General features: G+C 53.5%; 7 protein-coding genes across 7 annotated transcripts; 5 read left to right on the top strand and 2 right to left on the bottom strand.

Annotated features, from left to right (window-relative positions):
• Positions 1–348: 348 nt before the first annotated feature.
• On the bottom strand, positions 349–1,875 carry GLRG_01620 (uncharacterized protein; the record flags this gene model as incomplete). Its single annotated transcript, XM_008092305.1, has 4 exons — positions 349–913; positions 1,139–1,646; positions 1,698–1,767; positions 1,822–1,875. 4 exons carry the CDS (start codon positions 1,873–1,875, stop codon positions 349–351), a joined length of 1,197 nt encoding a protein of 398 aa, XP_008090496.1.
• A 465-nt stretch (positions 1,876–2,340) lies between these two features.
• On the top strand, positions 2,341–3,505 carry GLRG_01619 (EF-1 guanine nucleotide exchange domain-containing protein; the record flags this gene model as incomplete). The annotated part of the gene is made up of 5 exons (XM_008092304.1): positions 2,341–2,380; positions 2,435–2,474; positions 2,703–3,082; positions 3,139–3,308; positions 3,446–3,505. The coding sequence occupies 5 exons, from the start codon at positions 2,341–2,343 to the stop codon at positions 3,503–3,505; spliced, it is 690 nt and encodes a 229-aa protein (XP_008090495.1).
• Positions 3,506–4,057: 552 nt separating this feature from the next.
• GLRG_01618 (uncharacterized protein) lies at positions 4,058–4,830 on the top strand (the record flags this gene model as incomplete). The annotated part of the gene is made up of 3 exons (XM_008092303.1): positions 4,058–4,084; positions 4,147–4,679; positions 4,737–4,830. The coding sequence occupies 3 exons, from the start codon at positions 4,058–4,060 to the stop codon at positions 4,828–4,830; spliced, it is 654 nt and encodes a 217-aa protein (XP_008090494.1).
• Positions 4,831–5,200: 370 nt separating this feature from the next.
• On the bottom strand, positions 5,201–5,500 carry GLRG_01617 (uncharacterized protein; the record flags this gene model as incomplete). Its single annotated transcript, XM_008092302.1, has 1 exon — positions 5,201–5,500. A coding segment is annotated over one exon (300 nt), but the record flags the coding sequence as incomplete, so codon positions are not given.
• Positions 5,501–7,080: 1,580 nt separating this feature from the next.
• GLRG_01616 (cyclic nucleotide-binding domain-containing protein) lies at positions 7,081–10,790 on the top strand (the record flags this gene model as incomplete). Its single annotated transcript, XM_008092301.1, has 8 exons — positions 7,081–7,100; positions 7,335–7,426; positions 7,495–7,667; positions 7,696–8,263; positions 8,316–8,458; positions 8,510–9,056; positions 9,109–9,542; positions 9,594–10,790. The coding sequence occupies 8 exons, from the start codon at positions 7,081–7,083 to the stop codon at positions 10,788–10,790; spliced, it is 3,174 nt and encodes a 1,057-aa protein (XP_008090492.1).
• Positions 10,791–15,854: 5,064 nt separating this feature from the next.
• GLRG_01615 (uncharacterized protein) lies at positions 15,855–17,102 on the top strand (the record flags this gene model as incomplete). Its single annotated transcript, XM_008092300.1, has 1 exon — positions 15,855–17,102. One exon carries the CDS (start codon positions 15,855–15,857, stop codon positions 17,100–17,102), a length of 1,248 nt encoding a protein of 415 aa, XP_008090491.1.
• Positions 17,103–22,952: 5,850 nt separating this feature from the next.
• On the top strand, positions 22,953–25,867 carry GLRG_01614 (kinesin motor domain-containing protein; the record flags this gene model as incomplete). The annotated part of the gene is made up of 2 exons (XM_008092299.1): positions 22,953–23,715; positions 23,766–25,867. The coding sequence occupies 2 exons, from the start codon at positions 22,953–22,955 to the stop codon at positions 25,865–25,867; spliced, it is 2,865 nt and encodes a 954-aa protein (XP_008090490.1).
• Positions 25,868–27,088: the final 1,221 nt, after the last annotated feature.

The raw sequence follows: 27,088 nt of genomic DNA, 5'->3' as shown, positions 1-27,088 counted from the left end.
GGTTGATACATTCACATGGTTGGGAAGGATAGCTGTTATGGCTAGATTCGCAGCTTCCCAACGGGATCAATACCAAACCGGGAACCGGCCCTCGATGGAAGCTTGTTAGGACGTCGAGCTCAACATGGGTTCGTCATGTTCAGAAGCCCTTTTGATTCCGGACGTTTTCTCCAAATGTCCTGGTCAGTCTCCCGCTGTCGCCTGTTACTTCAAAGCTCACGTTGAGAAAGATTCGTTGCAAGTGATCAATGGTTATCATAGCCCAAGGCCAGTTACGGAAGTTCTATCATCTTTATCATATCATTAATCGTCCTTGGCGTATGTGCCCTCTTCAACCCTGAGTTTGGTTCAGCCCTGGTTTTGATTCTTCTCTATGACTGTTGACTTAATGCTCTCAACGAAAGCCTCGACAGCCTCGCCGCCACCCAGGGGCATGGCACCACCCCTCATATAGCCGCCGTTGGGGACTTTAACGTTGAGTGCTCCCGCAATGGTAGGAAGACCACCGTCTCGAAGTGCCATGGTCAAACTTCCAAGTGCTTGATGGAACTGGGGGCTTCTGAGGACTCTCTCTAGTAAGCTCTTTTTCTCTGCCAGACTCAGGGTAGCCTTAGCCGCCGCGGCTGCCTCTGGGGTGGGCTCCGAATCGCCCAGGTCATCTGATTCCGTGGCAAGAACGAGGATCGCGGGTGGCAAGAAGCTCAAGAGGCTATCAATGTACTCCTCTGAGGCTGATCGCAGCATTGGAATTGTGGACTCGTTCGGGAGAAGGTGGCTGAGGTAAGGGTAAGGCTTGTCGGCGTGTTGTTGCTGTCCACCTTGGTGAGATCCACCCAGGCCAGCGTTGCCTCGTAATGACTCCAGGAAATTCCGAACAGCAGCATCCGCATCCGTGTCAGGGCCACTGGTAGCGCTATCAAGCAGTTAGCACAGGAACGCATCCACAGACGAGTCAAGCCACAGGCACCACGCTGAAAGGCAAACTCCGAACCCTCGTTTCTTTTGAAAGGCTCTAAAAGTACAGATGGCGCCATATCGCGGGCCTCACGTCCTTCCCTTGCCAATGTCCATGTAGTTCGCAAGAGATAAATGATCCTGGACTTCGCCTAATAGAGACATGCATCAGGGAAAAACCTACGCTCGTGCTCCATCGCCTCCGCCCTCTCTGGCATTCTCTCCCTCTTCCCTAATGTCGCCGCCTGTGGCGCCAGGTCCAGCACCGCCACTGCCGCCTTGGGTCTGATTGCTCCGGTCTCCGTGGCCCTCGGCATCTTCCATCGTCTCGTCGTCGTCGTCATCGTCGTCGTCCCGTCTGTCGTTGGTGTTGCGAGCTTGTGCGAGCTCCCGGCCGACGTTGACTTCCTCGCCCTGGAGCAGCGCATTGACGATCTCGCCAATTTTCTTATCCCGAGGGCTGAACCAGCTAGGATCCCCATTGCGTGACTGGGGTTTGGACTGGAGCCAGAAAAAGTGTCTCTGAGAGGAGGATCCAAACTTGAGTACAAAAATACGGCCGTTGGTCTTTGCTGACTGTTGGTCGTCGGGATTGTGGGCGACGAATTCACCGTCCATGGGCACCATCACAAGGTCGAGATCGGGACTGTCCAAGGCGGCACTGCGCTCTCGCCAGCAGAAGTGGATCAAGTCTGTCTTGTGTTAAACGTTGCCCAGAATGTAAGAGCATCGAATTTACTCACCATCTTCAGAGTAGAGGTAGATGTAGCCGGGGGTCGGCTGTGGTTTGATCTTGTAGGGCTTGCTAGAGGTCTACGGGCCAGATCAGCGGACTGGGGTCTGCAGCAAAGAGACTGGGTAACGAACGTCTGCATCGCAGATACCAGCCTTGAAGGTTATTATCGGCAGGATCGACGCCATGTTGCGTTGTTGAATTTTTGTGATGGAAGATACAGGTGTAGTAGTGAAGCTCGGGGCTGCCAACCGTTTGTTCAGGTGGTTTGGAGAAGGGTGGTGGTTGGTGTCAGTCGAGCTCGATCGGTTTGGAGCTCTCAACTGCAATTGCGTAGGAGCTCCCTGCCTACGAGACCTAGCCTGCCTGAGGTGAGGTGGGCTGGCGGTGGCGGGTCCATCGCATCTACAGGGGGTTTCTCCGGGCCGTACTTAGTCCGAAGAGAGGGGTGAGGCGCTGGGCAACCAGATCCTGTGGGGTCCGTGCCGCCCAGGAGGTGGGCGAAGAGCACCGCAATCAAAGAGTCCAGGTCAAAAATTTCCCAAACCCCACCTCGACCTATTTCTACCTGAACCTCAACACATCCCTTCTTTCTTCTGCCTCTTTCCCAGATACCCCTTTCCTTCCCTCTACACTTTCTCCAAACCGCAAAAATGGGCTTCGCCGACCTTCTCACTGATGCTGGTGCTGCCAGTAAGTTTCTGCAGCGTTGATTCTCCATTCTTTCTCGGCTGACAATCGAGTCAGTGCTGAACAGCTGGCTCACCACCCGCTCCTACATCGTCGGGTAAGTTGAAAATCCTCTATTCACCGCTTCGCGCTCGAGAGATCTCTTTCTCGCTACACTCTGGCTACATGATGAGGAAAATTGGTCCGTGTTTCGGAGGCAGCCTCAAGACCTGCTATTTGACGACAGAACCAGCACTTCGTGCAACTCTGACCCCCGCCTTTCACACTCCTTTTTTTGACTGAAAAGCAACCTCACGCGAGACAATGCCGCTAACATTCGGCACAGTCACACCCCTTCCCAGGCCGATGTTGTCACCTTCAAGGCCCTTCAGTCTGCTCCCGACGCGGAGAAGTACCCCCACGCCGCCAGATGGTACAAGCACATCTCTACCTACGAGAGTGACTTCGCCACCCTCCCCGGCGATGCTTCCAAGTCTTACTCCGTCTACGGCCCTGAGGCCTCAGAGCTCCCCGTGAACCCTGCCAAGGCCCCTGCTGCCGAGGAGGAGGACGAAGACGTCGACCTGTTTGGCTCTGACGATGAGGAGGAGGACGCCGAGGCTGCTCGCATCCGCGAGGAACGTCTCGCCGAGTACAAGAAGAAGAAGGAGAACAAGCCCAAGGTCGCCGCCAAGTCGGTTGTCACCATGGATGTCAAGCCCTGGGGTACGTTTCTTTTTCATGTCCAATATGCGAAGCGTGATGCTAATTTCGTTTCATAGATGACGAGACTCCCATGGCTGAGCTCGAGGCTGCTGTCCGCGCCATCGAGCATGACGGTCTGGTTTGGGGTGCCTCCAAGCTTGTCCCTGTTGGTTTCGGTATCAAGAAGCTCCAGATCAACCTTGTTGTTGAGGATGAGAAGATCAGCTTGTCTGACCTTGAGGAAGAGGTAAGCCTTGTTCGCACCTCACTGCCCCTATGCAAACCCTACCCTTTTCCCTACTACTTTTCACACATTCCAACTCTCCTGCAATTTTACCTGGTCTGCCCTATGGCCATGAATCTAAATGCTAACCACCTCCCTAGATCTCGGCCATTGAGGATTATGTGCAGTCGGTGGACATTGCTGCCATGCAGAAGCTGTAAGGTGCTTTATGGTAGAATGGGAGGGATGATTTCACGAGGCATGAGTTGGAGATATGATAATCCATAGAATCCTCACCCCAAAAAAAAGTCGGGCTCAGGAAACGCGGAGTTTTCAGCACCAGCGGAGGCAAATGCTTCGCCTACGACAGAGTGCGGGCTTAAGGCTTTCATGAATACAAATGAGGTTATGAAGACCTTTGAAGAAGTCAAAAACAATTTGCTCCATATGTGAAAGCAGTGTTTCCTAGCCAAGTGAGGGGTAAACTCGCGCTGTGCAGCCTTGATGGCCGGCGCAAAATCCAACGTGACTCGTCCTCAAGTGGGTTGCTGTAGTGGGGCAACGCTAAGTGAGGGGCAATTTTTGCTGCTTCCCACAGGGCTAGACCAATGCGACGCGCGACTTGACTGGCTGGCTGATTCCATGACCCGTATTTGCATAACCGGCCAGCTTCAACGCGACTCCTCTGGATACGACACGCGCCAGTCGATGCAGGACGATCTGTTTACTTTCAACAGCTCGACGCAGCACGACACATCAATTTTCCGACAAAAATGTACGGCGATCTAGGTAACAAGCTGGTACGGCTACTCGAGAGCGGATATCCGTCGTGTGTGATGCAGAGGATTAACGCGCTTTGCAGGTGCAACATGCCAAACGAACTCAAAACCTCGCGCATTTACCAGCCTATCAAGCCGAGATGGTACGAGCTGTTACGCGCGAAGTCAGAGACCTTGATAGAGACGTGACGGAGTTACTGGAGCCTTTCCAGGGCTCCTTCGACCCGTCTGCAGACCAAGCAACGGCGTGTACGGTGCTTGTCAACTACCTTTCGATGCGAAGAAACAAGCGGTGTCTTCTCGCCTACCATCGAACACGAAGCGACAAACTGGAGGAGCTTGCATGGAGAGGCATAGACGTTCTCGATTTGTCCGGACAGCAGGTGCGAGGCAATGCAGGATCATCGACAGGAGGGCTTAATGGGAACGCCGATGGCCCCACAAGCAGTCTCAGTCCGCAGGAGGAGGAATACGCGAGGCAATACGGCGATCTTCTGGCAGCCTACAAAGGCCAATGGACGGATATCGACTTGACCGGCAGCTTGGAGCCACCACGAGACCTCTTTATCGACGTGAGGGTTTTGAAGGATGCGGGGGAGATACAGACCGAGTACGGGTGAGTTGAACCGTGTGAGCCTCAGATGGAGATGTATATCTGATTTCGGGGATCTAGCGCCATCAACTTGACCAAGAACAGCCAGTTCTACGTGAGGCAGGGAGACGTGGAGCGGCTTATAGCACAGGGCTATCTTCAAAAGCTCAGCTGATGAGGTGGGCCAAACCATCAACAACTGGATATGAGGGCACGAAGAAGAATGTGCCTTCATTTCTCTCGTTCATGAGGTTCAGTAGTGTGGAGGGCAAGGACGTATTGCCGTCTGGGCCAGTCTGATGCGCAGACGCGATTCCCAACAGACGCCGACATGCACAACAATCCACATGCCACGCGGTGCGCCATCGCTGTTTGAATACTCCAAGACAGTGCGTCAAAGGAACTCGACGTCTGACCAATGTGCCGGTGTCCTGCGGATGTGCGTGGCACAAATGTGCAGTGTCAAGGGGTCGGGGAACGGGATTCACACAAGACGAAGCTGGCCGCGGAGTCAAGTACTACATCGGACTCGAGTGGAGGAATGGTCATAGGTAACAAGGACATGTGGCCCAGGGCATGGTGAGGTCAAGATCTGCAGACCGGAGGACTTCCGGGCGGCCGACTGAGGCAATAATGGCTAATTCGGCAACGCACAACGGTCCGCAAACGAGACTGATGGGGCTGTTATAATGGACAGAATCCAAGCAGGGTGGCAAAGGGCACTCCGAACGACATTCTGGCTGAGACTCTAGCTGAGTTGTTCTTGTTACGTTGTGACGAGCGGAGAGTTGGGGAAAGATGACACGCAAAGGGCAGCAAACGCACGCCTTATCGTCCTCAATGGTGCTATTGGTCGACAGCTCGGCTCGCATGGCTCAGACAAGTCGTGATTGTGCGGGGAATGAACATCGGATGTCGCGATATCGGCGGTGGATGAGTTAGAGACCGACAGCAACATTCAACGACTCGGACTGCATTGAAACCCCAGAGACACGCCCACGACTTGACGTGCCTCTTGATCGAGATTTCAGTAGCGCCGCCACCTGGAAAGCTGCAGCTGGTCATCCGTAAGTAGTTCAGTCGCACCCACCCACCCACATACACCCACACCCTCAAAGCACGGCACAGCACAAGCCAAGCAAGGCCTGGTGCGCTGCATTGCATCATGCACTGCATAACGCTCGCCGTTGGCCAGCTTGACTAACCCGGATTACCTTCTTAATCATCACCTTAGCGCAAAGGGACTGGGGGTGATGAAGCGGCAACAACAGCTGATTTGCTAATTGTTGTTCCGTTCCGTTGCAGACATTCAACCCCATTGCAGATAATGTCGATTAGTCAATCGATACCAAATGTCGCAATTGACAAGTTGTTTCCCCACAAAGAAGAAAGAAAAGGACAAAGGAAGAAAGAAAGAAAGAAAAGAGAGAGAGAGAGAGAGAGAGAGAGAGAGAGAGATTTAGACCAGAGGGACCTAACCTCGAGCAGGGCACCAGTACTTCAGACGCGAGTTTGGGCTGGAACATGGTGTTCTTTTTGAGACGTGATATATGAGAGGATGACAAAGAGTAGTGTTCCAACGTCAGCAGTCTTCGCATCCGCTCTAAGCGGCCCACAGTCCAACATTTAGAGCTTGGATCGGTTGGCATGGTTGGCTTGGATGAGGTGAAAATGGTGGCGGTGATGATGCAGAGTGTGTGGCCCTGGCTTCCGGGGAGCAACGGAGAACTGGAATCCTGGATCCAAAGTAGGGTGGGGCGCCGGCTTGTTATGGGTGGGCTGCTTGGCTGACAGACAGTGGACTGCCATCCTCTGCCTGCAACGGCTGCAGGTAGGTGGCTCGCTGGAGGGGTTGTTGTGGTACGTGCAGGGGTCGTTGCGGCGTTACGTACTTTGTACGATGCGATTCAAGCAGCCTGGGCCGCACTGGGCCGCGCTGGGCTGCGGTATGGCCGCTCCAAGAAACCACGAGGGATGGGCACTAGCTTGCCGTAAAGAGAGAAGTACCTGCCCAAGCACCCACACTGGTGGCATGTCGTACCTGTAGGAGGCACGCTAATGAGGGGCGACGAGCCACATGCAAATGCAAATTTGACTAGGATCAAGGTTCGTCCTTCGTCTAATTCCACCTGCGTGCGAATGTGCCATATTGACGACAACCTCGACCTCGAACTCTGTTCCTCCTCCTCCTCCTCTTTCTCCTCCTCCTCCTCCTCCACTACCACCACCTTGGTCCACCTCTTCCTCCGCTTGGCCAGTTCCATCCACACTGCAACCGTTTTTTTTTTTTTCTTCTAGCATTTGGTTTTCTAGCCTTTGGCTTTTCGCCCACTCGGTCAACTTACACGGGGCTATCCTTGCTCTCTCACTTGTAGATCTGAGCCTCCATCCGTCGACTTTTCTCCAAATACACTTTGCCGTCTATATGCTTCTCATGTTTTCCAGGTAAAACTTACAACAACCAGCCGCACCACTGGCTCAGCCACCCGACAATTGGCAGTTCCGAAAGGTGCGACCTCAAACCGAGGTATCTACCTGCCGCTGCCAGCCGACATACCCGTCGGCTAGCAATGTCATCCCCAAACTTTGGCTTTTCTCCATGGCGGAGAAGAGCCGCATCGCTGAGCTCCCAAAGGACCGGTGATACCAGCAACCCCGAGAACCCGTTGCTCAGTCCAGGCAGAACCTCCCAAATGGCCGATTCACGGGTACTATCGTCATCAGTGAGCTCCAGTCATCGGGAGCCGATCCGTTCCTTCATCCACGGCAACGTGAGGGGCCACTTAGGCAAGCTTCCCATAGTTGGCACATGGATCACACACCGCTGACTTGTACGTAGCTCCCGTCGACAGTGCCCAGTACGCCCGTAGTGTGCGCGAAGACACGGCAGAGCTCGCCTCGTACCTCTTGTCCGACAAGAAGACGGGTCAAGGCCCGGGGTTTCTCTCCCGTCAACGATCGCAGTCCTCGGCTCTCGCTCGCGAAACAGCAACTTCGGACAACGATACTAGTGTCTAGCTAGTTATTAACTTAAGCTAAGGGATTAATAAAGGTAAAGCTACCATCCTCGCCGGATGAGGATGTGGAAGGGATTCCCGAGGACGGCCCATCCATCCTGACAAACCTACTCAAGAAGTCACCCCCTCAATCGCACCGCGACCCGTCATTCGAGCCCCAACCCGAGGCATTGGAGCCATTGGAGCCATTGGAATCATCCGGCCCTGAACCAAAGCGAACGCCGTCTGCGGAAAGACCGCGACAAGAGGCACGGCGGTCGGCGACAAGAGTTGCCAATGGGTCCACTGAGCGCACACCGCTGATTTCCAGATTGTCATCTGACAGTTTTGAGAGCTACAATACGAACGGGACCACCGACGGAATTGATATGGAGGGACAGAAGCAGAGACCTAGGAAGAAGTGGCTACGAGGTTTGAAGGACCTGTCTGTGAACGTGGAGGAGCACGTGGCTCATATCATTCAAGTCATGACGAGTCCTAAATCTTGGGACCGCAGGGCGCTCTGGCACAATGCCGTGGTGGCCCCCGCGTCTTGTTTGCCGGCTGTCATTGTTGGCTTGCTACTCAATGTTCTCGATGCCCTGTCTTACGGTGAGTCTCTTGCCAGCTGCGATCGTTGATTCATTTGACCTGACTCGACTAGGCATGATTCTATTCCCCCTGGGCAAGCCCATCTTTGCCAATCTGGGCTCAGCGGGCATATCCATTTTCTACGTTAGCACCATTGTTTCCCAGTTAACTTTCTCGACTGGCAGTATTTTTAAAGGGGGTGTTGGCTCTGAACTGGCATGTTGATCTCTTCTCCGACCCTTGACTCTTTTACTAACCCATTTACAGATCGAGGTCGTACCGTTTTTCCATAATATGGCACAAACGATCACGGACCATATCGGTGAAAACCAGCCTGATGCTGTGATTGCAACAACGATTGTATCGTACGCGATTAGTTCCATGATGACCGGCACAGTCTTTTATCTCATGGGCAAGTTCAACTTTGGTTACATGGTTGGCTTCATCCCGAGGCACATATTGATTGGGTGTATCGGAGGTGTCGGCTGGTTCTTGGTTGCCACAGGATTTGAAGTCTCCGCCAGGATGGACGGCAGCCTCGAATATGATATGGATACTCTCCATAAGCTGTTTCGAAGCGACACGGTACCACTCTGGGTGACGCCCCTTCTGCTCGCCATTGTGCTTTTCTACAGCCAGGCTCGAGGTGCATCCAAGTACTTCCTGCCACTGTACATTATCTCGATCCCGGTTGTCTTCTACTTTTTTGTCTTCTCTTTGGATGCGCTCGATCCCGATTCTCTCCGAGATCATGGATGGATTTTTGAAGGACCACCGGCAGACGAACCGTGGTGGTACTTCTATACGTTGTACAGTACGCCGAAGCTATGCCGCTGGCACTGACTTGTGCTGACTTTTGACTCTAGAATTTCACCTGGTTGAGTGGGACGCCGTACTGGAGTGCATTCCTGCAATGCTTGCCCTCACCTTCTTCGGTATTCTCCACGTCCCTATCAATGTTCCCGCCTTGGCTCTGCAGAGTGGCGAGGATAATGCCGACCTTGACCGTGAGCTCAAACTTCACGGCTACTCAAACTTTATCTCCGGCATGGCTGGCAGCATCCAGAACTACCTCGTGTATGCCAACACTGTGTTCTTCATGCGATCCGGAGGAGACAGCAGGCTCGCCGGATATATGCTAGCAGCTCTGACCTTTGGCGTTATGATCATCGGTCCTAAGATCATTGGCTTCATTCCCATTATGATGGTTGGCACCCTCATCTTCGATCTAGGCTTTGAGCTTCTTCTCGAAGCCGTATGGCTACCAAGGAAGAAGCTAAAAGTGGCCGAATATCTAACGGTATGCTACGGTGTTCTACGCATCCACGGAAACTAACTAACGTCCCTCTAGGTAATTGTAATCGTTCTGGTAATGGGTATCTACGACTTTGTTATCGGTATTGGTGTAGGCATCATTCTCGCGTTCGTATCGTTGACCATCCAGACATCGAGAGTGTCTGCTGTTCGAGCCAGCTACACGGGCGAAATTGTTGGCTCAACAGTACGCAGGAATCCTTCGCAACACCACTACCTACAGGAAGTTCGTCGCCAGATCCATATCGTGAAGCTGACTGGCTTTCTGTTTTTTGGCACAGTCGTGAGTGTCGAGGAGAAGATTCGTGCTCTGATCGACGACAGTTCCTTTACGGAGAGGCCCATCAAATACCTCATCCTCGATCTGTATCATGTCACGGGCCTCGACTACTCCGCTGGCGAAGCATTCAACACTATCAGCAGATTGCTGGACAACAAGGGAATTGTCCTCGTGTTGAGTGGGAAAGACGCAGAGAGCGAAGTTGGTCGTAATTTGCGGGCCATGGGGCTTGGCAACGACAACATTGAAGTTACCTTGCTTCCGGACCTCAACTCAGCTTTGGAGAGCTGTGAAAATGAACTACTCAAGACGTTGTACGCTAGTCAGGAGGACCTCCGGAAGGGCTCTCGTCACGCACCGACAGCCAACCTCGATGTGCCCGCGAAGCCGGATCGGGCATCCTTCGACATGGTCATCAATTCACCAAGACGCAACCATCTTTATGAAGCCGCTAGAAACGCGCTGGCGAACACGGAGTCGTCAGGCGCAAAGAAATGGCAAAGCTTCAAAGAGCCGTTACGACTGATGCTCCAGATTTTCCAGGGCCTCAGCGACAAAAACGAGGACTTTTGGTTTAGAGCAGTTGGCTACTTCGTCCGGAAGGAATACACAGCCGGCACGGTGCTCTTCACAAGAGGCGAGCCTGCAAAGGGGTTCTACTTGGTCGAGAAGGGCATCCTCCGTGCCGACTACGACTTACCCCAAGGCTCGCTTACGGAAAGCATCGTAGCGGGCACCACCTGTGGCGAATTACCCTTCTTCTCCGAGACAGACCGAACGGCGACGGTGACGGTTGACAGAGATTGCATCGCGTGGCGTATGGACAAGGAGGGGTGGCAGAAGCTTCAGAAAGACCAGCCGGACGTCGCCCAGGAGCTTTTGAGGGTATCGCTGAAGCTCACTAGCGAGCGGATGACCTCCATCACTTCATATATCTTGACCATGGCTGGATAGGCCGTCTGATGGAGATTACTAACCAAACGTTTCTTATCTTTTTCTTAGTCACTGGAGTTGATAAGGATTCTATAATAAAAAAGGAGGGAGGAGAGGGTTTATTTTATCATTTTGGTTGCTAGCCATTAGCGAAGTTTGTTCACCTACATGTATTGCTGGTAGCCTTCTTCTGGTACCTAAGCGTTAAGACACCACCTGGAGGTCTCTCTGCGTGAGCAAAATAGACTTGTGACAATAACAGATACCGTTGGTATTACATCGTCTTCTGGGCTTGGACAGACAGCCTTTCCATTGTGAAGACAGCCTTTCCATTGTGAGTCAAGTGAAGACATGTCTTGCCCGCATGTCTTGACAAGTTTGAGTGCGGGAGCCAATAGAGCCGGCCCTTGCTAAGAGTGCCAGCGACTTGTTAAAGAGTCTTGGTGTCTCTGCCGCCGCCTGCCTGTCTTGGTGTCGTGTGTCTTTCTATCCATACAGCGGCCGTCGCCACGCATTCCATAGACTTCGGCATGTTGACGGTCTGGTCAACTCATACGAAAATGCCTATGCTTTCGGCAGGCGGAACTTGAGTACCAGGTTGGTCGCCAGGAAAAGGGGGTTGAAAACGGCGCAATGCGTGCCTCGTCCTCGTAGCTGGGCAGTCTACAAGTGGCCAGTCACGCACTGGGCAGATATCGTTGGCTGGTTCCTTCACGTCTGGTTATCTTCCATGTAAAGTCTTCTCTTGCTTTGTGTAGTGCGTGTGTAATGGGGTAAGTCTTATCTGAAGTACACCACTCTCACTTTGGAATACATGCGACCAGTAATGGTGGTTCTGGCTTTGCACGATGCTCTCGGATTTCATGATCTTTCATTTATAAGCTTGCCTTCCAGTTTTTGACCTCGCATTCAACATGTTCAGCCCTGTCTCAGAGCACATATTGTCCAGGCTTGGCTTTCACTGATCGCTCGGCCACCGTAGAACTAAGTCTTTTCTGGGCTCAGGCAGAGGTTGCTCAACCTTTTTATGTTCCAGTTTCATTGGAGCCCAGTTACCGAACCAGTCAGGGAATTTGGGTGCCGTGGCACGAGCGGGCGTCAGTTGCCCAAAGATCTTAGAATCGGCTGTCTGGGATGCGTCGCATAGCTTGATGGCATGTTCGACTCTGAGAAGCATTGTTTTGTAAGATGCTCCATCGTCGCGATCCCCACCGGAGAGACCGAAGGAGATATTGGGCGCTCTAGTATTATCTTCGCGTCACACCCTCGACCTCCTCAACTCTACCGGCCCTTCATCGATGTTGCTGGAGTGGACATGTCTCGGTCTAACAGTTTCAAGTTTGTACTACCTTCATCAAACGGGACGTATTCCCGGGATTTGCTGTTAGGAAGGGCGATATGCTACTATGTTAAAACGAATGCAGAAGTTTGCTCTACATCATCAAGCGTCCGGATACGTCGACTGCAGCCCCTCTCGCTTTGTTGCTTTCGGTTATCAACAGCCGCAATTCCGAGCTCCAACGTGCCCTTCAACCCGTAGTTGTCTTCAAATTTGACGGAGTGGCTTTGGCCCAAAATGTCGACCAAAAAATATTTCCCACCATACACGGACTAAAAATCATTTCGATCTGGCCGATTCTCGACTTCTACAACTGGTCCCCTGACAGAGAGAAAAATACAAAGAGAAATGTTGTATCTGTCTATATTTATCAAGACCGTTAAGTGGGACAGGTTTGGATTCCGCTCACATGTAGCAACCAAAGTTGACTAAGGTTTCATACGCTTGTACAAAACCCATCAACATAGGCGTCCATTGCTACAGTACCAGCTCAAAAGTCTTGTTACAACAATAAGGACAGCTAATAAAAAGCTACATTAGGTGTTTAGGACATAGGGTCTTTGGTGACGCACTGTGAAGGGACCTCGAGCTATGAATGGGTCCTCTCTTCTACTCTTCTTTGGGTTATCCTTATTGCTGTAACAAGACTTTTGAGCCGGTACTGTATGCCATCCCCAGCCCCCCTTACTCACCTACTCTCTCGGGACTACTTACCCCACGTCACTTTGCCTCAGTTCCACACAGGCATTGTTCATATGCCGGTGCCAAAGAGGGCTATTGTGGCGGTCCCACGTTCCGGTGCAGCTCGTGAGTCAATCGTTGGGCCCAAAACACGAAACCTCCGGTAGGAAACCGGTTGGTGTGACACAAAAGGCAGCGGAAAACTACCTACTTGTTGATGAAAAGGATGCAGTTCCTGCTAAGCCCGTGAAAAGCAAGCTCGTCATAAAGCTTGCCGATGACGATGCGCGGCCACCAATATCTTCTGAAATGAGTATGACCATGAATATTGGCCTGCCGCCTCCTTCAATTTGGTGGTGCCCGCGTCGCCACTGACGGCCAAGGCCAGCCACCTCGCTTCCGTCTGCGCATATATATTCCTTCGCGGCATGATAGCGGACATACGACGTACGTTAGATCTTTGCCCTCTGAGTATTGGGGACATGCACGGTCCGAGTAGCTGATGAAGCAAATACCACGGAGCGCGAAGACCAGACCAGGACAGACGTGTTCGAGAATGGCCCAGACGAGAAAATTATCGCCGGGATCTGCCAGAACACCACGCGTCTTCGTCCTCCTATAACTCTTGTGGAACCCTAGCGGCGAGACTCGTCGGAAACATGGATGAATCGTCCGCGCCTGCCATCCGCACTCCGGGATGGCTTGCCGAGTGCAGCCTCGTCGAAATCTACTTCAATGTACATGCTTGGGCAGTTGGACGTCTTCTGGGACAATGTTCTTTGTGCATTACCGCCACCAGCCGCCGTGGGATGCCGAGATGCTGCAGCCGGGCGTGTCTCATTGGCAGCCGAACTCTAACGGTGTCTTAACGTTTGCAGGGTGATATGTTCGGCTTGTGAGCCTCAGGGTCCCGTGGCTGGTAAACAACCAGGACCAGGAAGTGACGAGAATCGGAACACGAGACGAACTGACACTGTATGTCGATACGTATAGTGTACGCGACGTATTAACTGTGTTTCGCCGACGGCGAGGACTCTGGTGCTTGCGTCTGGAACCTGCAAGGGCACGCCAAGAAACCTCTCGAAGGTGCCTGCTGTGAAGGAATCAAAGAGAAATACCACGGAAACGATACCTGCCAAGTCGGATGAGCAGGTTATGCAGGAACTGGGGAGAACCGATTTCGAAGCCAGTCTGCAGTGATGGTGTGTCGTTGCTCTCGGGCATGCCCCGCCCCTTTCCTGACATGGTACCGACGGAGTTATCGCAGAGACTAAGCGACTAAACTATCGAGGAGCACAGCCGAGTCACGACACGGGCAATGGCGAGAGACATGATGAATAGTGTGGCGGAGCATGAGCCGAGGGGTTTGAGAAAACAAACGCAACTCATCTTGTTTGTGTGGGGCTGATGTGTGAACCGCCTGATATAGGGTTCTTCATAACATATGGATTTTCAATATGTACATCAGGCCACGTTATCCGTACTGCATTAGAGATGGCGTGTTGATGCTCTGCCGAAGCATACGGTCTGTGGCATTATGATACCAAGCTGGTACTTTCGTTCTGCAGATAGAACCCAGATCCGCCATGTTGTGAGCACGAAAACACCACGCAACACAGTACCAAGGGCCGAAACCCCCCTGCTGGTTGTGTACAGTAAAGCACGATTTCACAAAAATGGATTCAAAAGATTCAAAAAGATTGGCGATAAGTAGAATTCCCGCATGACCTCTTGTCGAAAAGGCCTTAGGCACCACATTATCCTTTCTTTCATCTCCAAGGATGGATCGTGGGAAGGGGGGCTGCAATCTCCAGGACAACACCATGCACCGCGTTGTAGTGAATCGGGCAGCGCAAGGCTTCAGAGTTACATAGTAAGCTGGAACGGATCAAAGCCGGGTTATAGGGTTGCAGGCGGGCTTTCGTGTTGCACCCATTAATCTCCGACAAGCCGGAAAGCCGGAAAGCCCTTGTGTCGATAGGTGTAATAGCGACGAAGGTATTACCGGTTCCAATAAGGGGTTCGCGCATTGTCCGGGTGATTTATGTTAATACTGGGAGTGGCATTATTATTATAATTATTACGGAGTATTATTACTGTTATTACTATTATTATCGTTTACAAGGGCAACGGCACAACGATGTGTAGGTGGTGCCGGTACTTGAACCGAGTCTCGCAAACTCACAATGAGCAACGCTAAAGTCTATCGACGTTCGGAAAGGGAAGAAGAAAACCGCATTTATTCCGATCCAATGAACGAAACTGGTCGTTTGTAGCTATGAGCCAAAGCCGATGACACTTGACCGGAGAGTCGGGGTCCGCTCACTCTCATGGACAACTCTCTGTCGCCTACCACAGCAATATCACCATACGTACCTCCCTGTGCTGTTGTTACCTAACTAACATTTATCAAAACGATGCATGAACCAAGACCGTTCTCACTTAGCATCGCTCCTAAAGTAAAGTTCAAGGCCTCCTTTTGACGTCATAGTAAATCGCCGACGGGATCGCCATTGTTTCGGTTTGATGTTCATCCCGAACATGACTCCTCCAAACCTGCCCGACTGCTTTCGTCCCAATTAGCCTTCTGCCGTAAGGGGAAAACAGTCGGTTATCTTGAAACCTTAAGATTCTTGACTACGATGTAGTAATTCAAATCGGAGAAACGAAACGAAATCCCACCTGCCCCAGCACAAGCACGAAGCGTGGGAAAGAGAAACAATTGAGTGCATGCGACGTCCAAGTCACTTATCTGTTGCCCTTGACGAGGCGTCGTTGCCTCTGCCGTCCTCATTTAGGACCTGTTGGCCAGGTAGGTGGTTTGTCATCCAAGGCGGAGACAGTCGCCCGTCCAAAAAGTATTGGGTTTTGCCACCACCACGCCACCCACCTGAATCGACATCCGGAAAGGCGCTGCTCTTTAAGACGAGAGCCCGGACCACGGTCGCCGCCGGATATCCACTGCTTACCCACCCACTTGACGTTTTACCATCTTCGATATCTCCCGCCCGGTAAAAGGCCGTGTTAACCCTGAAAACACTCGCGTAACACGTACCGAAAGAGACATGAGTAGTCTGCGGTCAATACTGAGTGGCGGTCGCGTGAGAAAGTCAAAGCCAAAACCCAAAGTGACAGTGTCGGCGTCGCCACGGAAGAACAGCGGGACCAGCTCCTCCCGGACCGGAGGCAGCAGCGTCACCGCCATCAGAAAGAAGCCCGTACGGGCGGACGCCGGTTTCGACGACGACGACGGCGGCGATGATTTCTTCCACGACAGGCTCGATGACGTCGGCCTGGTTGCGGCGTTGGCGACCGACATGTCGCTGCGCGACGTTGTGCAGGCCATCAAGCACACCCGCAACCGCATGTTCGGACCCGTACCGACAGAGGCAGCTGGCATGAAGTCCACGCGTATTGCCGAAGTGCTCAGCTTCCGCAAAGCCGTGCCGGGCATCGTGACGGTATCGCACCTGCATGCGCTGCTGGCCTCCCCAACCGCTGTTGAGCGCGAGGTCGCAGAGTTGCAGCGATGCGGAGCTATTCGCAAGATCTACGTACAACGCCGAGGCGGGCTAGGCGAGGCCCTGATCGAGACGCCTGAGCTGGAGGAGATGATAGCGCAGTCCGCGGGACTGGACGAGGAGGCCAAGATGGCCTTCACCAAGTTCCTCAGAGAGAACCCCCTGGCCCAGACCATGCCGCGGTCTGCCTGCGGCCACAAGCAGGCCGATGCCCTAGTGCGCGCAGGGTTCTTGACGGCCAACGTGCACCCCCAGCATGTAAACACGCCGCTGATGAATCTACATCTGCGCCCGGAGGATCGAGGCAGCTTGATGAGCATCGAGGCGGTGTCCCGCGCAGCCTCCGGCAGTTTCGAAGCCGTAGGCGGCCAGGGGGCAGTACATGCCGCCGGTGGTGGGGGTGGAGGAGGAGGGGCGCTGCGGCGATCCCGTGCCGACGACGTCTCATGCTCGGGGGATGAGTTCACCATCGCGGTGCCCGGGAACGGGTCCTTTTTGAAGCTGGCCACCGCCGCTGTGGAACATGTCACGCAGCTGTTGTCCAAGTCGCAATATAGGGAGATGCCCGTGTCCATGCTAAGAGAGCGATGGGAGGGTGGGGTAGCTCGTGACGAGGCGCGTCTCGCAAAGAGGGCCCGAGGGGAGTTCGCCGGCGTGCTACCGGGTCGGACGAAAAGGTGGAGGGAGTTCTATGGCTTGGAGTTCCACTGGGTATTGGAGGAGGCAGTGGGTGCCGGCCACGTCGAAGTCTTTGAGACGCGGAGCGTTGGCAGGGGAGTTCGTTTACTGTAATCATGAGACACCCGGGCCCGTCTTCTCTATCCACACAGCGGAGCAAGGACCAGGCTTGATACCATCAACACAAAACAAATACCGCTTCTTCGATGAGGGCGGACGCCGAAGAACGCCGTCGATGAAACGCTCTTGCTGGACCACTTGCGGTGTCGCTTAGCCTCATCCGACACAAGAAACCAGGATGTCATGACTTGCCTGTCCGAGTGTCGTCAATATCGTGAAGACGGATGGATTCATTGATGGATATAGGTAGTCGCTCTAAACTCCCACAAGCGGTCTAGTGCAGTTTACCCGATACATATGTAATATCACGGTACGTAAAAGCCCGATACGCGGCGCCTCTGATCTGATCCGTGCCACCACATCTCTTTATGGATTCATAAAACCAACATTATAATGATTGAATCAACATGTGAACAATGACTGTGCTGATGATGAATTGAGCCGGTCTTCCCTTTCTCAGTCCATTCATCTATCAAACTAGCTTGGTAGCCTTTTCTTTTTTTATTCTGCCTAAAGAGAGTTAGCCGGCAACGGGCCTGCCCATGAAGTTTCTCCCGTATCCTGACTCCTTGCAAGTCGCCACCGCCGAGCACGGGAATGTCCTGAGGGGCTCGTCGAAGGCGAAAGGCGATGCGGCGCAAGTGTTGTCTAGGTACATCCTAGGTGCCGATGTTTGATCTCCCATGCTTCGCCTAGTCGCAGAGTTGCGCGCTGTTGGCGCGGCGTATGGCCGAGAAGGGCCGCTTTGTAATTCTGACATCGACATAAGGTTCTTGACTCATGGAACGCATCTGTCGTCGACCTGGTAGCATGGACGTCAATCTTCTCTCATCCGTTGTTTCGATTGCTTCGCGTGGCGCTGTCAGAGGTCCGAAGGACTCGGACCTTGATATACCTCTCCCCACGCTGTTGCGCCTCCCCCTTTCCAATGGCAGTTTGCGATATAGCGGGTGACTGAGTCGGTGGAAGGAACAGGTGGACTTTGAGGTGATGCCTTTGTTTTCTCGACACATGGGGTTGCGATGAAAGATGCAACATCAAGGGTGAGCATGCGCCACGCTGCGAGTCCCGAGTTGAATGAGAACAGTTTGCTCATGTATCGTCATGAAAAGTAGGGTCCAAGAGTGCATCAGTCACCCCAGTTTGCCAACAGATTCGCCTTTTCATTTGCCAGTCAAGAAGTGAGGAGCCACAGGTGGACTGCATCCATTAGAAGACGCACCAAACAAGGGAAGAAAAGCAACCTGGGCCGCAGTGCGGAGGGCGGGTACCTGCGTAGGGATAGGTGTACAGCCCCAATCAGACGCTGCCTCGGCCGACCGAGGCAAGTACGCTTGATCGTGCCCCGTACTTTGGAGAAGGCAAGCTTGTAAGATACTGTCCAGCCGGGTCAAATGTTTGTTGTCGCTAGGCATGGTGAAGCACATGCGCAACCGTCCTGCGACGTGGGCATGCCGAGTGGGAGCCTCGCCAAATGCAACGTTATCGGACGATGACGAGTTTACAAAAGAATGGGAGAACCAGGACAGCTGATAGAGGTGGCTGTGAACACATACATCCGTCCGATGTCACGGCTCGGCGATGCGGTCCGGGGTCGCGGAAGTTTGCGCATCTTTGCTTCTCACACCACCGCCCAACTGACAATGATAAACAATCTTGACAATTGGGGAGAGGAGCCTCGATGAATTGGCAGAACGGGCCAAGGCCGAGGAGATTGTTGGAGCAGGGAGTCGGCAAGCCATGGACGAATGAGAGCGAGCCGGGGGAATGAGGGAGGACAGCACCTAGCGTGCTTGCCGTCACACAGAGACTGGAGCCAGCTTCTGCGAAAGGTGCATGATGGGTGACCTGATAGGAAGGCTGGTAGGTAGTGTACAGGAGCGTACCTACCATAACCTAGGTACTGTAACTGAGGTCTTAGTGCGGCGTGCCTGGACCAAGCGTGCGCGTGCACGCCACACATGGTAGCCCATTGGCTGGAAGAGGCAGTGATGCGATGGGGTCCGGAAATTACAGCGTGGTCCGTCCATGCGGGGAGGGGTGCTTACTGTCAATTTGTAAACTACATAACTAGTACGGATACGGAGCACAGAGTAGGTACGGATAGACATGTTTTAATTGCCATCACGATTGGCCCAGCCATCACAAAGTTTCTTTGCCGCGGGAGCTCTGTCCAATTGTCGATCAAAGCATAGCCGTCGTGCATGAGCCCAGCGAGGGGGGGGGGCTTTCTGCCTCGATTCGAGGGTCTGGTGGGTGGGATCAGGGTGTTGTGTAGCGTACCTACTCCGTACCTACATCAAAGAAACACAGCGTGTGATGGGCGGGAACCCCGAACATGATGGAACAAACTATATCCGCACTTGGGTTGCTGGCTGGAGCTCGGTAAGAGATAAGACAAGCGGAAGCGCGTTGTCTCGTCGTGAGACGGATGCGTTGGGCTGAGCAACGCAAGTGGACTCGACACGTCCTGTAGCAGCAGCCCCCCTCCCCTCGGTTGCTGTGCTTGTTACTTATTGCTTGGTACTCGGCCAAGAGCACGCGTATATGCGTGTAACGGTGGCCGGCACTGGCACATGGGCATCCTTTCATAAGGTGGGTGGTGAGCTACCGAGGAATATGCTTCCACAAAGTTTGCAGCGGATGCAAAGGCGGGTGTGAGATGGGATGGGGGTAGGAACCGGCAGCCTCCGCTTCACCTGGGAAGTGCCGCTTTATGCAGTGGTCGGCGATGGGCGGCATTGTCACGAATTTATTTCTTGTCGAATATAATAATCGTTTTACTAGTCTAGACTAAAGGGGTGCCGGGTACCTGTAGGTATTTTGTGATGGCGCTGCGTGTGCCACCTTGCTAGGCCGGAAAGGGTTAATACTCCCTTGTCCGTTCCTGAGTGGGCAGATGGGTCTTACAGGGAATAGGGGGTGCAGCAGGGGTTTAATCTCCAAGTCTGTGTAGCAATTTGATGATGACCAGGCTAGCAAGGGAAAGCCACCTGGGCTGGGAGTGATGATGAGCGGTGCCTTGGACGGTGTCTGTGGCTCTTGGCTAGTCATTTTATGATGGATCTTTGGGCGACGGGCCAGTGGGGGAACAGAGAGAGAGAGAGAGAGGCATTCGGCGTGTGATGTCGGATGTCTTAGCTTGGAATTGTCGGTGGTGCCCTCTGTCTACGTAGTAGCACTCTTTGCGTCGGATGGAGGTAGGTAGGTAGGAAGGTGAGTAATGACGACGACGATGTCAATTGGTCTTTGGGAGTACATGCATGGATGAGTCTTTGTACTATGGTATAATGGGTATCCGTACTACCTACCTAAGCTGTAGGGATTCAGCACTGGGGTCTGAGATGAGAAGATGCCAGGGTAGGGGAAATCTCCATCCCTCCTGTACGCGTGTGTGTGTGTGTGTGTGTGTTGACATTGTACTGCTGCTTATGGACAGAGACAAAGAACGTACTTTCGAAGGAACCTAACTACTAGGTACGGCATCGGGCCAAAGTTTAACCCCCTCGTCAATTATCCCAGCGACGGTACTTTGAGCTTCTTGTGCACATCTATCATAATTCTGGCCAGTGAGAGTCTCTCGTACGTGGGTCACAACTCCACACTACCTGCTAGGGAGTTTATACTTACCCATCATACGGAGTAGGTGACCGTTCGGTACTGACACACAAACATGCCCAATTCTCAGATCCATCCCCCATCCCCCATCCCACATCTCGCATATCTCTTCCCTTGCACGTAATCACATTTTTTTAATCCCTTTTTCTTCTTTTCTGGCTTGTCGACAAGGCCTCTCTTGCTCTGTTAACTTGCTTGGTACTCGGGAAGCAGTTCTGAGCTTAATTGATGCAGGAACGGACCTTTGCCCCTCGATCTTCGTGTGCCCCGTTTCTGTTGGACACAGATACCAAGGATCGCTCTTCGTCCATGGGCTTTCTGTAGTGGAGCACTCGCAAGCTCCCGTCAAGAAAAAGCAAAGAGACGAATGCTAGGTACGTACACCCGATCCACTTCCTTTCCACTACTGCAGCTCCCTCCTTGCTCTCCTGGCAGACGAGAAACCAATGGGGAGAAGAGAGAGAGGAAGGACCGAAGGAGGGAGCTCGAATCGCTCTGGGCGAGGTAGAATACCTAGGTAGTCAGTCACTCAGTCGACCTTCCTACCTACCTGCCTACCTACCCTACCTACCTATCCACCTAGTCGTCGAGGGAAACCAACGTCAATGAATGCGACTGACACGGGACAGGAGGTATAATTGGACTGGCCTCGAACTTGCAGTACATATTACGGATACTGCCAACATACCCGACGGGGTCTGATAATTACCTACCTAGCCAGTCACTCGCTCACACGCTCCTTTTTACGCAGCTAGCTACGTAACTCTACAGGTTACGGCCTTTTTTTTTGTGGTTGCAACAGTCATTTCCCGCTTATCTGGCCGTCGATTGCTTTAATTTCTCTCACCCAACTGCATCTCTCATCACCACGTTCTTTCGCGCCTCCTTCTTTTTCCCTTGACCAACCGCTCCTGCCTCATCTCCCCTCTGAGAGCGCTCGCGCTTTCGCTTTCAAAACGCCTGCTTTTCTTTCCCGCCTTCGTCCGCTCCTTTCTCCTACCCTGCCAAGAAAAGACGCACCTACCTACTTGCCCACCGCTCGAGATCCGGATCTGCCCCTTTCCAGGAAGCATCGCAACCCTCTGTTGTACCACTCTTCAATTCCCTCTGCTACCGCGCTTCCGAATTTGACATCTCGCCGTATCGTATCCCGCGTCCTTCGCCCCATTACTACAACCCTCTTGTTTCCGATTCCTGGTTCGCAGAGCTCAGACGCCCACTGCCACAGCGAATCCGCGTTCGCGTGTCCCACGCCCATTGCTGCCATCGAAACATTTCCACTCGACCACCAACCCCTTCAGTCCCACGCCCAGCTCTCTGACTTGCCCCGACCTGCCGCCCCAACCCAGTACCAGTCGCCATCCCAGTCCTGCGACTTGAGCTGCGCGAGACACCGGAGGCACCGTGCTCTGCATACAGACGGAAAAGTAAACCCACGCCATACGCCATACGCCTCACGCCGCCCGCTAGCGTAAGGAAGACAGCTTGACGGGGGGTGGGGAAAGAAAAGAAAAAAAAAACCCCAACCAACCCACCACCACCTTTGTTTTCCCTCCGCACTTGGTCCAGCAGAGCCCGGTTTAAACACCCGAAGAACAGCCTACGAGACATACGAGCCACCTCAATCGGACCCCCCCTCAAACCGCTTGGCCCTAGGTATCCTTCTTCTACCCCGTTCCGATCCACCACCATACATACGATTATTCACATAACGCTGCTCAATACATCGCGGTAAGTCTTGTGCCTCCCCTCCCTGCTGCTTCAACCCGTTCCGGTCCTTGGGATCGACTGCAATGTCGGTCCATCTGCAAGTCATGCTCAATTACCCGTGCTCACCGCTCTGGTTTTAAGGGTTAACAGTGCACTGACAAGCGTGCTACCAGCAGAGCACCAAATTCCGATGAAAAGCTCCCACGCTACCCTGCACACCCTCAACGCATAATAACGTTTCACACGTCCCTGTTCTCGGATTCGCCCAAAGTCGTCAGATATAAGCAAACTCGGAGGCCCGTCCACGTCTGCTATCTTCGGACGAGTCCAACCCACACGAGAGGTCCCTTATCGACGTTCGTTATCGACATTCCGACGAATCACCCCTTTCCACCCTCCGAGTTCATGGACCGACCGGCTTCTTGACTGCCCCCGACACTTTAGAAGGCTTTCTGCCCTAGTTGGGACTTTGGCTTCTCGGAGATCACGGATCACGCTTCGCAATCGTTCTACCAAATGGCGACGACGCTCCCGCGGCCAGCAAGGCCGTCCAATGGCCCGCCGACTATGGGCCTGCCCGCTCTCCCCGTCGCCAAGACGAGAAAAAGCACTGGAGGCATACCTACGACCACCTTCAAATCCAGCCCGGCCACCCCGAACTCCAAGAGCGGCCTCAGGGCACCTTCCAGCAGTTTTCTCCCTCCCACATCTCCTGCACCTACTTCGGCACTTCCGCAGCCACATACGGCTTCTGCCATGAGCAATTCTTCAGCTCGGACATTGCGCAAGACAGTGAGCATCAACTCGTTCCCCCAGCCGCCCCGGGGCGACAACCGCATCAGCAGCCTACCCCCTAGTCCACTTGGTACTGACTCCCCACGGAACTCAACACGCAAATCGAAGGGCTCTCTAGCATCCACGTACTCGCAGAGCAATGGCGCGCCGAGTCTGCTCAACAACAACGCCGAGGGCAAGTCGATATCGAGCGCCAGCGTCCGCATGTCAGACGGTCTTATCAGTATCTCTTCGCCGCCGCAGAGCAGGAGCTCATCGGCACAAGACTCCTACTCAACTTCCGCGACGACGTATGATGACCCTGTCGACACCACTGATAAGAGGTCCTCCAAGCTAGACGGCAAGGGAAACGTTCTCGTTAGCGTGAGAGTGCGACCGGATGCGGGCGGAAATGAAAACACAAAGGCCGAGTGCGAATGGATGGTCGACGGGCGCAAGTCTCTTGTTGCGTACAGAGGAAAAGAAGGCGGTGACTATATCTATGGTAAGCGTCCTCTCCTACTTCTGAGGGTTCATGCTGACGTTGGCCATCAGATAATGTTTTTACCACGCACGACGACAACAGCCGAGTCTACGACTGCATAGCAAAACGGTTAGTCCGTCGTGTAATGGAGGGTTACCACGGAACCGTTTTTGCCTACGGCATGACTGGTACTGGGAAGACGTTCTCGATGCAGGGAACGGCTTCTTCGCCAGGTGTCATCCCTCTCGCCATCACCGACATCTTTTCCTACATCAGGGAAACACCGTCTCGCGAATTCTTACTCCGTGTCAGCTACCTGGAAATATACAACGAGAGAATCCACGATTTACTGAGCATGTCAACCGGTACCGGGGCTGGTGGGCAGGAAGAAATCAAGTTGCGCGAAGACAGCAAGCGGGGTGTATACGCCAGCCCGTTGAAGGAAGAAATTGTGCAAAGTCCAACCCAGCTTCTGAGAGTAATTGCCCGAGGCGACCAAGCGCGCAGAACAGCAAGCACGCAATTCAATGCGAGGAGCTCTCGAAGTCACGCAGTGGTCCAAATCGTGGTAGAGAGCCGAGAGCGGATACCAGGAAACATCGGCACTGGCGAAAGTAAACGATCAGGAATGTTGCCCGGCGGTGTGCGCGTATCGACGCTGAGCTTAATCGATCTCGCTGGATCAGAGAAGGCGGCCGAGTCCAAGGAGCGACGGACAGAGGGCTCGCACATCAATAAGAGTTTGCTCACTTTGGGCACGGTCATCTCCAAACTCTCCGAGCACAAGGACAAGGACGGAAAGGCCGCCGACAAAGATGGGAAGCATCTGCCATACCGAGACAGCAAGCTAACCAGGCTCTTACAAGGAGCTCTGTCGGGTGGTTCACTCGTGAGCATTTTGTGCACCATTCAGATTGGCGCGGCCGGTAGCGCTGCTTCTTCAAATTCTCACACGTCCGAAACGATCAACACTCTCAAGTTCGCGTCCCGAGCCAAGAACAACATTGTCAGCCACGCCAAAAGGTCGGAGGAGGCTCTCGGAAGTGGTGGGGATGGTGGCGCCAGAGTCCTCCTGGAGAGGTACCGCATGGAGATTCTGGAGCTGAGACAGCAACTCGATATGCAGGCCAAGGAAAAAAACTCCAACCATGCCGACCCAGAAAGAGAACGAGATGCCCTCGAGGAAAAGGCTCGCGAACTAGAGGCCGAGCACCGGCACGAGGAGCAGATGCTTGAGATGCAGCTAGCCCGAACAGCGCTCAAGGAACGCATTGATCACCTTAACCGTCTGATCTTGAGTTCCAAATCAATTGGCGTCAACGCCAGCGGATCCTACAGTGCTCTCGGTATACACTCTCGATCTCCAATGGCTTCGGTAAGATCGTCTTTGGCTACTTCGACTAGCGGTAGACCAATTCTCGAGAGAACCGCATCCATGACATCGGCTTCCTCAACCATTGGCCGTCGGTCAAGCGGTCGGTCCAGCAGAGGCCTGCGCCGATCCAGTGCAGACGGTGGCTTGGTGATGGACGAGGACAGCATCGGCGAATTCGGAGACGGCAACGCTTCATTGGCGGCCCAGAACCGCGCGTTGCAGGCCGACTTGGCAGACAAGACGAGATACATCCAGACCCTGGAGAAGCGACTGATGCAAGCACGGAGAGCTAGCTCTTCGAGAACCTCCATCGGCTTCTCTGTTCCAAACAAGGCCATCATGGTTGGAGAAGACCACAGTGTGTCGACGCTATTGAGGGAAAAGGATGCCGAGATTGCCGAACTGAAGGCACGATTGGACGACAAGGATCGCATGTTGGGTGCGTTGCGGTCTGCAGCTCGATCTCGAGACATAGCCGAGGGACATTTTGACGGCAGGACGTCTTCTCTGTACGAACATAGTCCCCCGCCAACGGTCAGCCCGCCGCCAGCACCATCAGCAGCCTCGGCCAAACCTCGCACTCGCACCAAAAGTGTTGACGAGATGAGCAAGATTCTGGACGAGATGATCCAAGACCATGTCGACACTGGCCATCTGGTCAAGGGAGCCAGAGGAAGCATCCGTGTAGCCAACGACCGCAAGCTCGAAGCTCACCAGGAGCTACCGATTGGACTCGAGCCTCTCAAGAAAACGACATCGTTCGAAGAGGCCAACGGTGTGTCCATGGTGGGCGTGTAGGACGCTCTCCTGTGGGATATGTAAGCTCTGTTTGCTCTGTTTGACCGTGAAAGGGGGATGAGGTGACATGGATAAATGGTGCCTCGCGTAGGCCAGGAAAGGCGTTTGGGAAGGGTCGACAAATGACCTGGTTTTCTTTTTTTCTTCTTCTTATACCCGACACTTTTATCTTGCCGTGGTTATCGGTTGAGAAAGCGGCGACTGTCGCCCCGTTCTGACATCAACCATATCCGTCGGCCTGTTTTACTAGCATACTGATACGTCAAAGAGGGAGGAACTGGCAATGGCTTGAATTACGATCACAACGTGCGTCCTCGGTGCATCGAGGGCTCGGGTCACTGATGGCGGAAGAGAGTTTCAGTGAATGGCAGGAAAAGCGACAAGGTCTGCCAGCGGCTTTTAATATTGGGCAGATCATTGCGATGATTCATGTACATCAGGAAGCAGGCCTGGTCAGTTAGCTAATTACGGATGAGCAGCGACGAAATCCAAGAGACGATACTATGTATGATGCATGCTGATGCGGCTGCCCTTGATCATCACCGTGACCAGGATGCGTTGATTACCTCTCTGACATGCAACAACCCTCCGGCAAAATCAGGTGCTGGAAGGGCACATACATCAGGGACGATTGTAAGTGTTGACCCGTTTTCAACCGAGGAACGGCGGTGACGCTTGTTTGCTGTTCTGACCTCTCTGTTCGAACAGGCTGAAAGGGTACTTTTTGCTACTCTCCCTCACCTGTCCCAGCCAAACAAACCTCTGCCGTGCAACAGCGTACGGGTGGGTTGAATCTGCCCCCCCCACCCCGAGTTGCGTAAAACGTTGCGTTTGAGGGGTATAAAAGCAGGTCGCCTCACGAGACAGCTTCTACCCGTGGCCCGTGACTGACACGGAGAGAAGGAAAGGAGCTTTGAGAGGCTGGACGACAACAGCAAACAGGGAGAGGCAGCCAAAGACGACGGGCCGGCATCAGGCCTCCCCCCTCCACCAACCCCCCCCCCCCCCTTTCCTTTCCTTTCCTTTCCTTTCTCCCATCATGATTGCGGGGAAAAGGAGGATGTCGAAAGTCAGGGGGTTTGGTTGCGAGCGATACTGGGTGATAATCTTGCGCTAGATGAAACCCAAAGCTGCCAGCCACAACCAGTGCCTAATGTTTAAGCACCTCCGAGGCGGCCCGAGGTTGGCTAGGTACGGCGCGCGTTACAATCGCAACCCGGG

This window comes from Colletotrichum graminicola (genome assembly GCF_000149035.1).
Source record: "Colletotrichum graminicola M1.001 genomic scaffold supercont1.4, whole genome shotgun sequence".
Taxonomy (NCBI): domain Eukaryota; kingdom Fungi; phylum Ascomycota; class Sordariomycetes; order Glomerellales; family Glomerellaceae; genus Colletotrichum; species Colletotrichum graminicola.
This window is presented reverse-complemented; position numbering and strand designations above follow the sequence as displayed.